Source organism: Hyposmocoma kahamanoa, unplaced genomic scaffold (assembly GCF_003589595.1).
Source record: "Hyposmocoma kahamanoa isolate Upper Pololo Valley unplaced genomic scaffold, ASM358959v1 92, whole genome shotgun sequence".
NCBI lineage: Eukaryota > Metazoa > Arthropoda > Insecta > Lepidoptera > Cosmopterigidae > Hyposmocoma > Hyposmocoma kahamanoa.
Genome location: NW_020654748.1, coordinates 13022755 through 13038988, shown reverse-complemented (window position 1 = coordinate 13038988; position 16234 = coordinate 13022755). Strand labels below are relative to the sequence as shown.

The 16234-nt window shown below is 36.5% G+C and overlaps 1 protein-coding gene across 1 annotated transcript in view; it reads left to right on the top strand.

Annotated features, from left to right (window-relative positions):
• LOC113236926 (bifunctional heparan sulfate N-deacetylase/N-sulfotransferase) overlaps nucleotides 1-16234 on the top strand; it is a 113089-nt gene that overhangs the window by 64275 nt on the left and 32580 nt on the right. The window contains 4 exon segments of the mRNA XM_026473151.1: nucleotides 2326-2913; nucleotides 5518-5709; nucleotides 15043-15295; nucleotides 15743-16006. Of these exon segments, the coding sequence (XP_026328936.1) occupies nucleotides 2711-2913; nucleotides 5518-5709; nucleotides 15043-15295; nucleotides 15743-16006 (912 nt within the window). The 5' untranslated portion in view covers nucleotides 2326-2710.

Below are 16234 nucleotides of genomic sequence, written 5' to 3'. Positions count from 1 at the left end.
CTAACATATGTATATAATTTTAAGAAATACGACTATTATAGACTTTCAATAAATCAACGCAAACAATAATTGGATTTAGTGAAAACAATTTAAAGATAACTTACAAAAAATTACAACGATTACAAACATAGAGATCTGAGCACTGTGGGATATCCGCACAGGTTTCATGTGCCCATTCTTTACATGACCCACACTGAATCCAATCTTCTTCGTAGTCTTCGCAACAAATAACACAGTGGTATTTCTCTAGCTGTTTTTCAACCGGTTTTATTGATTTTTTTTTTTTCTTCTAAACGTTTGTATGACGAATCAGTCAAAATTTCACTTTTTTCACCCCGACATTTCCTTGTTTGTTCACTAGAGCAAATTATATAGCATAGAACATTTTATCAAAATAAGATTTTCTCCCTACTAAGGAACTTGTATGGATAAAAATATACTTGTCCGGTACTAGGGAATCAGATGCGAGTATTGTCCGAACGGATACACCATACCTAAGTAAAATTTCGATTATAATAACGTTTATTAATATATTTGCCACATAATCTCAGTACAGAGTACTAAAAAAACCGACCTCAAAAGTACGTGGAATTACATCTATTTGCCAAGTTTTATTGAAATGTCCCCTAGTTCGCCACTATACAGGACTTGACACAGGAGATAATAAAAATCGGTTCTCAGTACTCAAAGTATATTGAGAAAGAAAAACGCCTTGAATTGGAGTATAGCAAAACCAACCATTAAAATAATTGCTCCCAAAAAAGAATCATTAAAATCGGTTCACAAATACCGGAGTTATCGCGTAACATACATACAAAAAAAAATTGAGAAGCTTCTCCTTTTTTTGAAGTCGGTTAAAAAGTATTTCAATGTTTTTACATTGAAATGTACTTACCAATGATTAAAGAAAAAGCAATACACGCAATGTATTCTCTCGAAATAGTTATTTATGATTTTTCCAATATTAGCCGATGCAACTGATTCCCGCGCGGAATGTGCAAAATGTCATCTGTAAATCGTATCGAGCGAGACTAAGGCCTGCCACGCCACGTGGAGTTTCTTTCCGTTAAGTTTAACATCTTTCCATAAACGAGAGCAAATGAGAGCATTTTTTCATGTTTGAACGTGATCTGTCCGGTACTATGTGCTGTCCGGCGCTAGGGAGATTGCCTCTAGGGTTCTGCAATGGTTGTCGAAAATTTCCGATATTAATAACACTCTATCTTTAGAAATAAAAATGCTACATTTTGTGAATAGGCATTGATTAAATTTTTACTAAACCAATTTGTGATGACGACGTCGTAACGTGTCATGTTAAGTAACTCCACTTTGGTAAGTTGGGTGTTCAAAGAACGTAAGAATTGAAACATAGGAATTTTAACTCATACCATAGGCTAATTGAATTGCGATAAAAGTCACAAATGATACAACGTTTCATTGTCCCGCAAATCGGATTTCGCATTCATTACTTAACTTTTTAATCAAATTTAATCAGATTTTGAGGATGGCTCGTCCAATTTCACGGTTGAATGGGTTTGTTTCAGAACTGCAAAGAAATGTTTCAATGTAAGCCTTCATTCAAATAACGCGAAGGTCGGATTTATATGGGTGGCCGACCGAGGAATTCACGACTCACCGAACTCAAAGATCTCGAGGGATGAAATTGATATATTACGAAACGACAACATAATTTTTTACGAACTTATGCCCCAACTTAGTAAGAACCTTAATACGGTACGCACAAAACCTAGCGGCTGATTTACTGACTGTCTTTTGTAGGCACCGTAATTTCTCAGTGTGTTTTGCCTCAAGCTTAACTATTTAAAATATCAAAGACGTTATGCTATTTGATATCTTATAATATTTCAGAACCCTATAAATAGAAGAACCATTTAAAAAATGCTCATGTTGACCTCCTTTTTAATTATACTTTGCAGAGATCATTTTTTATGTAAATCATTTAATATATGTATTTAATTTTATCGTGTATCTTGTACATTTTTCTGTGGCATACTTTCAAAATATTCATTGAATTTATTGTCATTGCTTTAATTGTTTACAGATCCAATAGACAAACAGCAACTCGTCGCCCCATTTATAGCACAGCAAATAGCATTTACATTACTGTAGCGCTATTTCAATATTTATGAAGCTCTGTTGTACCTAATGGAAGCCTATCTAATGGCTTTTATATTGTACTAAAAAAAACTAAGCGTTCTATCTCGTAACGTTCGATACATTTTCTTTATATATAATTTAATGAGTAGAGAAAAAGATAGAGAGGCAGTGAGATGAAAGACGAATTAAAAATGTGTATTGTTACAGATTGCACACATGAGCTGGAAAGTGGGAGGCGTTGATCGGTGTCACGCGCGCTTGCCGTGAGCTCGTACCACCAGGAGCCTCGCCGTCGTCGTGATGAGCACAACCCGCCAAAATGTGTCGGCGGCCATTTTAAACCGGAAACGGACGCGTTTGTCGGCTCGAGATGGCCGTCACCCTCGACATACGTGCAACCAGGCACCCCACGCACACGCGCTCTCCTACACCATCGCAGCACTATGAAATGTGGAAACACGGCAAGTGGCGACAAAAAACGTCACCACCAAGGACAAATTCAGCCGTTAGAGTGCCCAGATAGAGACTACAGTGTATATTAGAGGCCTAAGTGTTACTGTTCTGTGTAAATATAGTGGTGTATAGGTTAAGCATGGCGGGTGACAGTCGCGGCAGCCGTGCGCCATTGCTGGAGTGCGGCGGGGAACATGCCTACGCACACAAACCGATGGCGTCGCGCTACTGCTTCTGGCTCGCTAGTCACGTGAACGTGAGGAAGTGTGTCGCCGGCATCATGCTGCTATCCGTCCTCACTATATTCTTCTACACTTATTACGTCACAGCACCCCTTACCAGGTCAGCTTACATTCATATCCCGAGTTTACGATTATCAAGAGTAATGATGCAACAGACTTCTGCTTCTGCAACTGCGGAACTATTGCACGTTTTTTTACATTTATTCCTGTCTCTGCTTCCACAGCTTTTATAACGGAACTTATAAATATCGGAAATATATAACGTCCGCAATGGATCAGGCGCGTGCGCGGTATGTTGGGCGATAAGGTGCGTGGGTTTTAGCAGTTTTGTATTGTTTTAAGTGCAATTATGAAACCAAAAACAAGCCCTGTTTGAATTTGTTTCGTTGAGGTGTTTATAGTATTCATGACACCACTGTTGCGTCACTAATTAAGAGTCATTGAAAAATTCTGGATGCAAACATATGAGGTCAAGTGAAAATAATAGTAAACTAACTAACAAGTCTATCACAATTGACAAATCCAATTTTAATCTGATATCTGACGTAGGTACCTATTCATGGGTCGCAGATATTGTTGTTAATTAATCTTTATTAAATTAAATTATGTCGCTGAACAAGCTTGAACATAATTAATTGCTCTATCTAGCTGGTTGAAATATGCGTCATTCGCCCAAAATTCAATTTTACCTCTATCGAGGGCAAACACGACACTGATACGAATTATTATGAAATTATCGGCACGTCAGGTTGTACCATTAACTGTTGGAAGATTAGTGGAACATTGAAAGTGCATTAGTGATGTAACGCGTGCTGTGTGATCCAATTTCAATGCAGTAATAGGGATGGTATTATAGGGCAAGGTGTTTCTTGTATCTAAGCAGCTGACTTTGTTAATAATGCAGGTCGACAAGCTCAACCGCCGACGGAACGAGCGAGGCTCTCTCTGCTATAATCATTGCCGATGCAGATTCTATTCTATTATCCTCTTCATTTACCTAATCCAACCCCTATAATTTCGAGTATCCTGAGCTTCTCTTTTTGAATTTTAATATGCTAAATTGATCAGAATGTTAAACTTAATTTTCTGTATGTGTATCAGATAATGTGTGTGCAATATTTGACTTAATGCATGTTTTTGCAGCTGAAGTATCTAAAGTCAGTGTCGTTATAGTGCTAGTAAATATATTTTCTCTTTAATATTACCTTAATTGTTCGAAAAAGGTATCAAAGCAGGAAATTATTATGAAAGAGTATAGCAGTGCGTAAAATTGGCAGTTCCTGAATACAGGAAATTGCTTCGTGGGAGAAATAGATGCATTTTAACGTCGTACCAGCCGTCCTTGTCGCCGTTTGTTCGGCATCTGACTGAAATTGTAAAGGGTCGATATGGCGAAAATTGTAAAGTAGTTAATAAATATCGCGAATCGTGATTTTCTTATAGTTAAGGTGCATGTTACGAGAGTAGAGCGACAATATTTTATTTTATCGCGTTTAAATTACGCCCAAGAAGAGGGGTAAGGGCGGCAAGTTTCGCGGGCTCAGTTAAATTTATAGCAAAACTTGAATTCTGGCTAATTAATGGAAGCTGCTCCGCCAATGCGTGCGACTCGTTGATTTAACAGCGTATTGTTTCATGACTCTCCTAGCCAAATTTTTGTGTTCAGAACCATTTCGGTTGGAGCAGTCCGAATTGCGATCATTAGCGTCGCGTCACCCGGTGTTTAGTAACAGTCAATTGTGATTGTGTGACAAAACTGTCACGAAATCAGCTGATGATTTACGGCAGAGTGTACATTTGTAGGTTTAAGATTAAAGAATCTTAAAGCTCTTAAATCTTTATAGCTAAAATATTTATTCTAACTTTTCAATAGTCATTTGTCTAGTTAAAAGCAGTTTCGTTGCTCAATGTTCTTTCAGCCATCGACGTCAAAGTTTCCTCGGCCGAATTGCACGACTTTCATTAAAGCAAAGAGGTCACAAGTTCCAGCCGCGGCCTACGGGGCACAAATTCTGCCTTTATTTATTTTCCGCTGCTTATTCAGATAAACGCTAATGGCGCTTTGATGTGGCCTAACTTGAAACACACCCTCAACTTTGGCAGCTTTTGATTGATTTTCTTCAAATTTTGTCTTGGAGGAAGTTATTTATTAGTATGAAATTTTTAATAAGCTCTGTAAAAAATTATATTTTTATCGACTTTTTATGGCTAGAGACCGACGTAGTTTTTTTTACCGAAAATAGTTTGCTGCTCCCAAAAAGACAGCGATTAATCCGTATTTGAAAAACTAAGTACTGGATTCCAAATGCGGACTCTTTGTTTAATCCGAACTCGAGTGCTCCAGTCTCGATAGTTTCTGATACTTTGCTCGTCTTGTTTTATTTCAACTTTTCCTGTAGACAGTCCTGTTACACACTAAAGAAATTGTCTTTTGAAGTAGGTTGTATTTTTTACTTTGTATTATTGTAATAAAATACTAAATAACTGGAATCGTATGTCACTATTGTCTGGAAAGATTTCTTCCATAAATTTCAACAAATTAAAACCCTTGCTTTGAAAGTAAATAAGAAAGATAAAAATACTTTTAAACTGTCAACAATATGGCTGTTAAAACCTAATTAAATGATCTTAACAAGTTACAATAAGCCCATAAAACATCGGGTTCGATATTACTGAGTTTTTAAACAAACAATTTATCCCGCAGCTTGGTGTGGCGCGACCGTGTACCAAGACCGCTCTCGCAGTGTTCAATTCTGGTGTCAGAACAGCAAACTGCGCGCGATCACCGGTCAGACGCGCGCCTACGCATAGATGCCAAAGTGCTGGTCATTGTCGAGTCTGCATACTCGAGACTGGGTCGTGATATTGCTGAGCTGCTTGTCGCCAACCGAATACGGTAAGATGTTACTATTACTATATTTTTAGTTACCCTTTTCTCTCAGTATGGATCGTCTTCATACTGTCACACCTCGCTACCTAATATTTATCATAAATTCGTTTGCATTTTTTTCCTCGAGTCTAAACAAAAAAGTCATTACTTTGTTGTGAAACGTCTTAATCACACTAAGTATTCGTTACTTGGGGACTTTTTAAAACTTTATCAACAAACCAAGCCCTTGGCATAAGAAGACGTAAAGCAAGCGCATAATTTTGCCCGCGTAATACAACGCTCTGAAAACACGATTGCTAAGAAAGAAGAAAGTATCGTTTAAAAAACTTGTTCAAATATTTACTGCACCCGCTTCGTTGATGATTTAGGGCGAGTACCCGCCTTTGTTTGTTTTTCCTGTCCGATCGAGGCGATCGGTTTTGTTTCGTGACAGCTAATATGCGGACGACTTGACGTACTGCGGGGGCAAAGAAGCGATGACGGCGGGAAGCGAGGAAACCTCCTATCTACATACAATTACTTATATACTATCTATCTTCACCAGTCCCGCCCCATGTCAACTCACGCGAGACTTTTTACTCCTGCTCGGTTAAAATCGGTTTTCTTTCGAGCCTCAGTCAACGGAAGCGACGCTTGTTTTTGAAATGTTGGACAGATCAGAAATGAGTTTTTTTTCTACGTTTTTATCGATACCCAAGTTTGTTCGTAACCCTTGTCTCGGTTTGTGTCGTTCCACTGACTTTAAGTGAGTTTATAAAATCCATTTGCAATTTCCTCGGCGCTATTATAAAGTCCTGATGTATTGGCAGAAAAACACTGTGTTGCCTATTTGGTCAATATTTATGTGTTACCTGAGCCTATTAGTACTATTTGTTGAATACTATTACTACTATTACACATTAAAACAACTACTGAAACATAAAAAATCTTTCGTCGTCATCATCATCAGCTCATCGCAATCCTCTACTAAACATAGACCTCTCCTAATGTGCGCCATTTTCTAACTTATCGCATCCATGTGCTGCCAGTGGCATTTCGCAGATCGTCACTCCATCTAGTCATTCTTAGGGTCGTATTCCAGAACTCTACTCAATGCTCAAGTCAGGATCTGAGTATGATTTCAAGCACTGCAAATACGACCCTAATGGCATGGACTTGAGTATAATTTCGAGTGCTTTAAACCATACTCAAATCCTGACTTGAGCATTGAGTAGAGTTCTAGAATACGACCCTTACACTATGTTTGCCGAGCTGTGGTCTCCACTCAAGAACTCGTTTCCCCCATCGATTATCGGTTCTTAGGCAGATATGACTGACTTGATTCGACAGACCTTGCTTCTCTGTTGGGTAACCTCATTACGAGTCTTATAATTCAGATAAACTTTTTTAATAACCGATATTTTAATAAGTTATTTATCCTTACAAATGTCATAAGTGATATGCAGAGAGAACACGTAAACCCAAAAACATGACATTGAATATGACAAATTTTCCAATTAAGGCTAGTGGCCCGTGAGCAATGAAAGCAGGACGCTCGCTGGATGACACACAATTTCAGTTGTGATAAATTAAGTTCTTATACAATATTTTCGTTATCATGTATATAAGGGTATTATGGCGGATAACACTTTGTCGTGGCTGAAAATCAGCTGTACAAATGTATGAAACATTTCGTTCGAGTATAAACATTTACTATATTACGCATTGACTTAATTGTAAGTCAATGATATTACGACTTATTTTTTCTTCGAGACTTCAAAGGGCTTCCCCACAGCAAAAGTGGTTTGTCTCGTTGTATTATGATATATAATTAATAGTGCTTCAGATAGAGTTCACGGATTCTAATAGTGTTTACGTTACTAATTAAAAACAATTTAATAATGCCTAAAGACTAACATGTAAAGAAAACACTAGCAAAAGCTTTAAAATATTCACGAAATACAGTGATTAGCACTCTTTTTTCAATAATTCTTTTAATTACAGTTAAGTACTGTTAAAAAGTAATATATAACATATATAGAATTTCATGAACTTAATAAATGGGCCTTTGTTAGTTTTTAAATTATCTAAAGTACCTAAAATATAGGAACAATTTAAAACTGACTGTAAATTTAAAACAAATGTATGACAAATAAGAGTCAAAGTATGAATCATTACCATTGCTAGTCTTCGTAGTCTCGTAATAAAATGCCAACAATTAGCAAATTTTGTATATTAGTTTACTTGGTCCTTGGTACTTGGTGCAACGGGCTGGTTTCCGCAACTCGACGACAAAGCGCCTATTTTGCCTATATTGGCTTAATTTAGGTAATTATTTCAATATTTTTTTTTTAAAGAAGCATCAAAAAGTCCTTATGTCACTTTATTTATTTTACCATGTGTTTTGATATTAGGGCAATGTGTAGTATCATAATGTGTGTATGTCATAATTAGAGCTTCTTCGGGATGACTTCAAAGTTATGTTTCATATGGATATGATTTCGGGATTCCGTGATTTTATTACAAGTGAACAATGTCCACACAATGTTTTTTTAATTTTCGTTTATTATATTTTGTTTGTTTCTATTTTCAAAAATTCAATGTGTTAGCTTCTACACCTCACTCCCTTGATGTGGTTTGAAGATTACGTTTTCTTGTGTGGTTCGCTGTGTTGTATTTAAGTGGATTCTATTTGACTCTCGCTAGTTTACACGTTTGTGAAATTTTCTAAACACCACTGTTTTAGCTTGAATATACTTTTTTTTATTTGTATTTAAACATTTGTTTTGCATTGATTAGATACAAAGATCGAACACACAGAAAAATTTTCGTCAACCCAGTGGGCCGTTACCCTATACTATTCGTAAAACACTTAACGAAACTCAATTGTACTTAGAAATTTTTCACAGAAATAAAGGAATCATTTAAAGTTATCATAATAAGAGACTAGATATCGTTGAATGAAACGACACATTTTTATGAAAGTGTATTGTCCGTTATAATGAAACCATTCGGTGAGAATAAAGCCGATCTTATTTGATTACGTGTAAGGTGCTAAAGGTTGATCATGCACAATTTGCGTTATTTGGAAAATGTATAAACAGCGAAACTCTTTTGAATTTAAAGTTCGTACTATTTTAATACTTTGTATTAGTAGTACAGCGTATACAATCTGTATTATACAGTATATACAATCTGCTGTCCAAAATCTAAAACATGACTTACCACATTTTAAATACCTTACATGTTTCGTGCACGCTTTTGATCGCGTATCTGAGCAAATATGGCTGAGATACAGCGATGTAGATATTTAAATATTAGATGTTAAATGAACATGTTTAAAAGCTCAGATTCAGAATTCTCAATAAAAAACCCGAATTTACCGCTGCCCAACTAGGAATCACAAGGTTGAGGCACTTGGTTGAAGGTTGACCACTTTCTATGAAGATTTTGATGTAATAGCTGACCGAAATGCAAAACACATCTTACCAAAAAGCAAATATATAAAATAACTAAAAATATATAGAACATAAAAAACATAAATTGTATAGTTTCAATTTATGTTAAAAGTATTACAAAAATACGATATGCTAAAATGCTAAGCGACTAATTTTTAACCGTTTAACCGAGTTAGAACTGCCATTATAATAGTGTGCATTTCAAAATATTGAAAAGACATTGGAAAAAAGTTAATAATAATATAGTGACAACATTGAAACCTCTTAGTTTCAGTCAGTAGTTTGCGATGGTATTAGCAAACATGAATAATTTAATAACTGATACTTTCAGAGGAAAAAAATTGTAGGGACCTCGAAAGTGGCGCATATTAAACAAGCCCTTTCTACTGCCGTAGATAACTACGACAAAAATTATTAAGGTAAAAATTGAGTTTTTGGCTGTCATTAAGCCAAAAAGACAATTTTTTTCTTAATACTTTTGCAATTAATCCATCTTCATACTTAATTTTTTATTTTTATATCATTAAACTTGCACTACCTGTTTATACCTATATTGTCCTTCTGTTTGTTTATATTTATTGCATATTACATCTATAGAAGCAAACGGTTTAACGTATGTAATTGTTTTAAACATCGTTTTTTAATTTTTTTAATTTATGCTTTACACTTTTTTTCTTTTTCCTCTACATCGGCAGCATATAAGGATTCAGTTAAAGACATTAAGGGTCGTATTCCAAAACTCTACTCAATACTCAAGTCAGGACTTGAGTATTGCAGTGAGCACTGAAAATCATACTCAAGTCCTTGCCATTAGGGTCGTATTTCCAGTGCTTGAAATCATACTCAAGTCTACTCAAATCCTGACTTGAGCATTGAGTACAGTTCTGGAATACGAGTCTCAGACTCCAAGATAGCTACTTGTTACAATTTTATTCAAGAAAATATAATTTACCTATATTTAATGAATTTTGTTTATGTTTTGTGTTTTCAATAAAATAAAAAAGTATACCTAATAAAAATTGTTAAAAAAAAGGCATATCCATGTTATGACCGCTTGTCGCAAAAAGAAAAACTGGACTTACGTACTCCGATCACTGGTCCGATCAATTTATTGTTATTATTCTTTCATCTCATTACAAATTCTTTAGGAAACAACGCTGTTATACGTTGGAGCATATTACATTAATTATTTCAATTGTATTAATTTATTCTGTGTCTATTGCGTAATTTGTAAAAAACCACCAGTTGGTTGCGCTAAGTGTTAGAGAACCAAATGGTAAGAAGCTGATAAATCCAAAACCAGCACTAAGAATTCAAGTATCAGTTTATCTTGTTGGCTTAATTAATAAGCTAAGCAGATAATTGTTGACGAAAACGTTTGTTAGACGGAAGCAATAAACTTAATTAAATGTAAGCAATGTGTAAGGTGACAGTAGAGATGCAATATGGCAGGCGCTGTCGCGACTCGCGACTCGTTTACAGCAAGTCCTTGTAGCCACAGTTAGTTAGTTAGTTAGTAGTGCCATTAGAGACAGCCTCGCGATTCCCCCCTCCTCTCGCATTGCTTCTTACACCTCCCACTCCATTAGTGGCGCGTTGGAGTCAAAACGACTTAATTACTTTACGAAAATTCGCAAGTTTCTTCAAAGTCTTCGCTGAACGTCAATTTTAAACCAAAGAGACTTCTTTGTATTCGAATACTAAATTTTAAAATGCTTGTAATGAACTTTCAAAACCTGCTAGGTTGACATCTAGCACGCTACCTTACTCTTATAACTTTTTTATAAAAAACACCGACATCATAAGTTCGTGGAATTACATCTATTTGCCAAGTTTTATTGAAATCGGTTACCGGAAAGTGCGCGAAACCGGATTCAGCCCTTAGTTTGCCACCCTTAGAGTTGGAATATTGTCTTCAAAATTAAATAGGACCAATACTGAGGACCCTCTTTCTAACAAAATATACTTATTAAAATCGAGTCACAAAATGCCAGAGTAATCGCGTAACATACAAAAAAAAACAATCGAATTAAGAACTTCCTCCTTTTTGAAGTCGGTTAAAAACATAAATATTGAGTTCAATTGTTATAGATACTAGGAATAAAAAATCGGAGAATAAAAGAATTTCAGCTCTTGTTCGAAACTTTAGTTCCTTTATGAGTGTCAATAAACCTCGTAGTGTTGTTGACCCATTTTTAAAAAATAGCCTTAATTATTTCATAAAATTTTAAGTGGTATTTGATCTACGTTTCATGTTTAGACACTCTGGGAAATAATTTAAGCGTTTTAAAATTGGAAATAATAAATTTTTTTGCGTCTAAATCGCGTATTATTGATTTTTTTCAATTGTGATCATGGAACCTGTATAAAGCCCAAAGTATAAACGGTGGTTTGTTTTGAAAAATAAATATACGCGATTTAAATCGGAAAAAGTGGTTTCATGTCCAATGTGTAGCAATGGCGAAAACCAATGAACTCGATATGTGGTAAAATTACTGAAGTTAGTCGCTGAGCGTACTCGGCGGTTCTTGCTTGGCCGATATTCTGTGACACGTGCTTCCGTTTGTTTGACAATTTGATTCCTAGGTTCTCGTGAGCCTTAAGATGTCGAGTTTTGGCACCGTTTATTACTCTTCCACCCTCATAAACCTGTTTTGTCGTAGACATAAGCAACTTTTCAATACGACGTTAATGGGATTTCAGTAACCTTTTACCCGGGCGAATTTCACGGGTATGTAATGGGCCTTTAAATTGCCTTATGACGTTGAGAAAACACATTACTTAAAACACGAATGCATTTAATTTGTATTGTAATATATTACGAGCATGTTTTTTCGTACAAAATTGTCAAGATACTCAAGCCAAGGCATATGTCTTCAAATTGCAAGGCGTCCTATGTGGAGCGGGAATTTCAACAGTCGTTAGTTCAGTTAGTTGCTACTGCGAAGTCAGTGCGGCCGTTCGAGCCCGACTGGCGGCCGCTTGTTTACTTATCGTAATGTTTCGTACACTCATCGCTGTGCATCTTGTATATAACATTGGCTCCAATACAAGGCCATATAAATAGTTGTCTTATAAAGTTTATTGTGTTGACTTTCACAGTCTAGAAGACCAAAGGCCGAGTTGAATACATTAAGTGGTAGTCATTCAATTGGATTCGATCTGCATTGACTGAAAGTGCTCTAAAATTCGAACAAATATTCGGCCCATTTATCTCAAAAAGAGGATGGCTTTAGCAAGAGGACGACGGCTCTTTACGATAACTGCTGTTATCGCTGGGGGCGCCAGGTCGGACGGCGGGTCGCACGCCGCGCCGCGACATTGCTCTCCTTTATTGAACTCCATTTCCTTATCACGAATTAGCCCTCGTCGCATTCAGTTCACGGCTGAAGTAGGCCGTTTTTGCGCGCTCTCATTTAAACCGACGCTCTCGTTTAATGTCAAGACACTAATTAAGGTAATTAGAAACATATTAACGTGAGCCTAATACTCAATATGCTGATGGTACTCTCTTTCCGTCGTTGTAACAAGGGAAAAGTTTTTACAAACACAAATATATGCGACGGAGCCAATATATGCGACGTTTCCTCGGCTAATATACGAATACACAAGTTGCCAACGAATGCATAGTACATTAGTGAGTGAAGCGAACCGGCACGAGTAGGTAAATGCTATTTGCAAGTTGCTGGTTGTCCACGATCTCGTTCTGAAGTGTGCTCTAGCTGCCAAATTGAAATGGGCTTTAACTGGAGCAAAATGAACGCTCGCTTCTCGATACTATGAAAGTATCGAGAAGCGAGCGTTCATTTTGCTACTTGCTTACCTATAGCTATCGGTGAATGCTTTTTTCCATTTGTACGGACTGACGACCCACGTTCACCTCAAAAACCTGCCATAATTCAACAACTTCCCTGAAACGCTGGCATGTGATTTCGAAATTGAAAAGTTATCTTAAAAGGGAACGTTTAGACACTTCAATATTGCCAATCTACTCCTATCGTTTGCTCGACGTTTGAAAAGCAAAATCTCTACAGGACATCTTACCAAATTTAACAATTTTAGGACCAGGTTGGTCATAGTTTGGTGTTGGTTACTTTTGTATTTTTGTCATTTGACTTTCTGTTAATTTATTAGTGGCGCCATTAAATATCAGCGGGCACAATTACAAATGGTATTTAATCTACGAACTGCTCATAATTTCTCATGTGTAGGACATTGTACAGCGCAATTGCGAAAAATGAAACTAACGCTGTAAGAATGTAGAAATACCATTTATTCGGCGCAACAAATCATAAGTTTACTAGCGCGGAGGGTCAGTAAAAAATACCTGCAACTACTACATTGCTAAATGAGAAATAATATTTCTGTATTTACTATATGTAGTTTCATATAAGGTTTGTTCGTGATCATGTCGAGGGACTTTGCAGTTGAGATGTAGACCCATTACAAGTACTGTCTTCATATTCACAGGAGCTCGGTTAGTAATAATTAGTAACTCACGGTGGTTACTGTATAACAAAGTGTTGGCAGTTGATTAATCTCAAAAGTCAATATTTATCGCAAAAATCTTAGCATTCGCACCCTAATTAAAATAACCTTGCATTTAAACTGATAACAATTATTTTTTTTAATTTTATTTGTTTTATTTACACGAAAAACTATTTCGAAAAGAGCTTGTCCATTTTTAAAATCATTCCGATACACTCTGAATAGAATAACCGCCACGAATAGATCCTTGTTGGTTTACTCAACAAAAGCTATCATCGTACAGGAGTAACAAGATGGCATTGAAACCGGGTTCCATGAAGAGGATGTATTCTATTTGATCTCTGTTGGTAAGGCGGTATTGATCTCATGTAACGGGTTCACTCATCTATTCGCCGAATACACATTTCACCTCTACAATCCTTCTATAACCATAAATATCGCGGCATCACCATTCATTGTTGTTTGTGGCGATGAAAGAGTACGCTCTGAGCAGATTTAGTGCCTTAAAGTCCAATCGTTTAGACCACGTAATTCATTCAGCTCATTTTGTTTATTCACTTGAATAAATGTACGTATAGTTAGCAGCACTTTGAACCTAAGCTTTAAATTCGGCTCTTTGCCATTTACGATAATAATGGGCCAAAATTTAAAACCACCGAGTCTATGAATTTACTTTGGAGTACGCAAGGATTTCATGCTAGTGCATAGGTATCGTTGGGAGTATGAAAATTTATAGGAGAGAAAAAATATGCACTGAAATAAACTTTGTTCGTAAAACGTGTTGTTTATTTGACGCACCTTTTATTTATGACTGGACAAACTATTTGTAACTATTAAAATTACGTAGATAATTTATACCCTGACACTTATTCTAAATGCAAGATAATGTATGGTTGAGTAAAGGTTGCAATACATAATAGTACTTCTCAGTATGCGACCCTGTACACAGCTCAGATGAATATCTGCATACATTTGAGCTGTATTAAAATTATAAAAATAGTGTACGTTCGTATTACGTTGTCTCTACAGTCTTGTTATTTTTTTATTTATTTACTCAAACTCTTATATTAAATTCATGCTTCTTGTGTGAAAATTCCTTTGAAGCTATTGAAAGTTAACCGGAATGTTTAATAAGCACACTGCACATAAAAATAAGTCGCAGTTCTCTTGGCAACGCGTATTTAAAATTCGCAAAATTATTATAATGGTACTTAGTAGTGGCCGCGGAAATCTTTACATTTATTTATCTTTGCTATACAATTACTATATAATAATAATTTAAACAAACAAGTGGAGAACGTGTTTTGTCAAAAAACAGATGAATATAATTTTAGCAAAAACAAAATCATATTCAGTAAATAATAAGATTGTCATTAAGAGTTTCCAACATCCTAAATCTATTAATTATTTTCAGGTACAAAGTGGAAGTCGCTGGCAAGAGTCTGCCTGTGCTTACCACTTTGGACAAAGGCCGCTACGGCGTGATCGTTTTCGAGTCGCTGTCCAAATACGCCAACATGGACAAGTGGAACAGAGAACTCCTCGACAAATATTGCCGAGAATACTCCGTCGGAGTTGTAGGCTTCGCAACCCCAGGCGAAGAAACGTTAGTCGGCGCTCAACTCAAAGGATTTCCTCTATTCATGCACACAAACCTTAGGCTAAAGGTAATATTTGTATTTTTAGCTTACATATATAGGTTTCATTACTTTGAATCGTTTTTCACCGGTTGACGCATGAAAGCCGTTATGAGAATCTAGTGGAAACCTTCTACCATGTTACAGTGCTGAGTTATCGCTCTAATGCTCGAGATTTCCGATTCGTTCAGGCTTTATAGATTCTTCAGTTCAGATTGCAAAAAGGGCAGCGACAAAATACCACGTGGAACTGTTACCGTCTAACGAGTCGGGTAATAGGAGCTAACCTAATGTGAATTTCTATCTTCGCTTGTTTGAGGAGAGTGCCTGAAGTTTACCTACAAACATAATTTGTTAGACGGTTCACAAAACCTTTATGAACTTGTGAAGTCTCTAACCCTGGTTGAACGAAACCGTGATAGACTGTTACCAAATTACCAATCTTCCCAAATAGATGATACACGAACTTTGTTGCAGGATGCAACGTTAAACGCAGCGTCACCAGTATTACGGCTGTCGCGAGCTGGGGAAACCGCGTGGGGACCACTGCCCGGTGAACACTGGACTGTGTTTAGACCAAATAGCTCCACATATGAACCTGTGGCATGGGTTCTAAGGCAGAATGAATACGGCAATAATGGTAAGTGTACATAAGGGTTACGTAAGAAAACTGAAACACTTATCAATAGTCTGTCCTTTTGGAAGACGGAGCAAAATGACAGTTCATTGCGCGAAATTGTTGTACACTTACAAGCAGCTAGTGATTGCAGTCGCTAAATATTCTATAGTACTCCAAAATGTCAGTAAAGCTGTCTAACAAATCGTCGAGACCACGTGAATGAGCCCAAATATGATAGTTCTACTGTAGCTTAGAAATTGCGTAGTCTGCAGATTGGCGTGGTTACAGCGTCGTACAAGGTTACTTACTATATTATTATAATGTTATCTGATTTCCGTATTATACCAAAT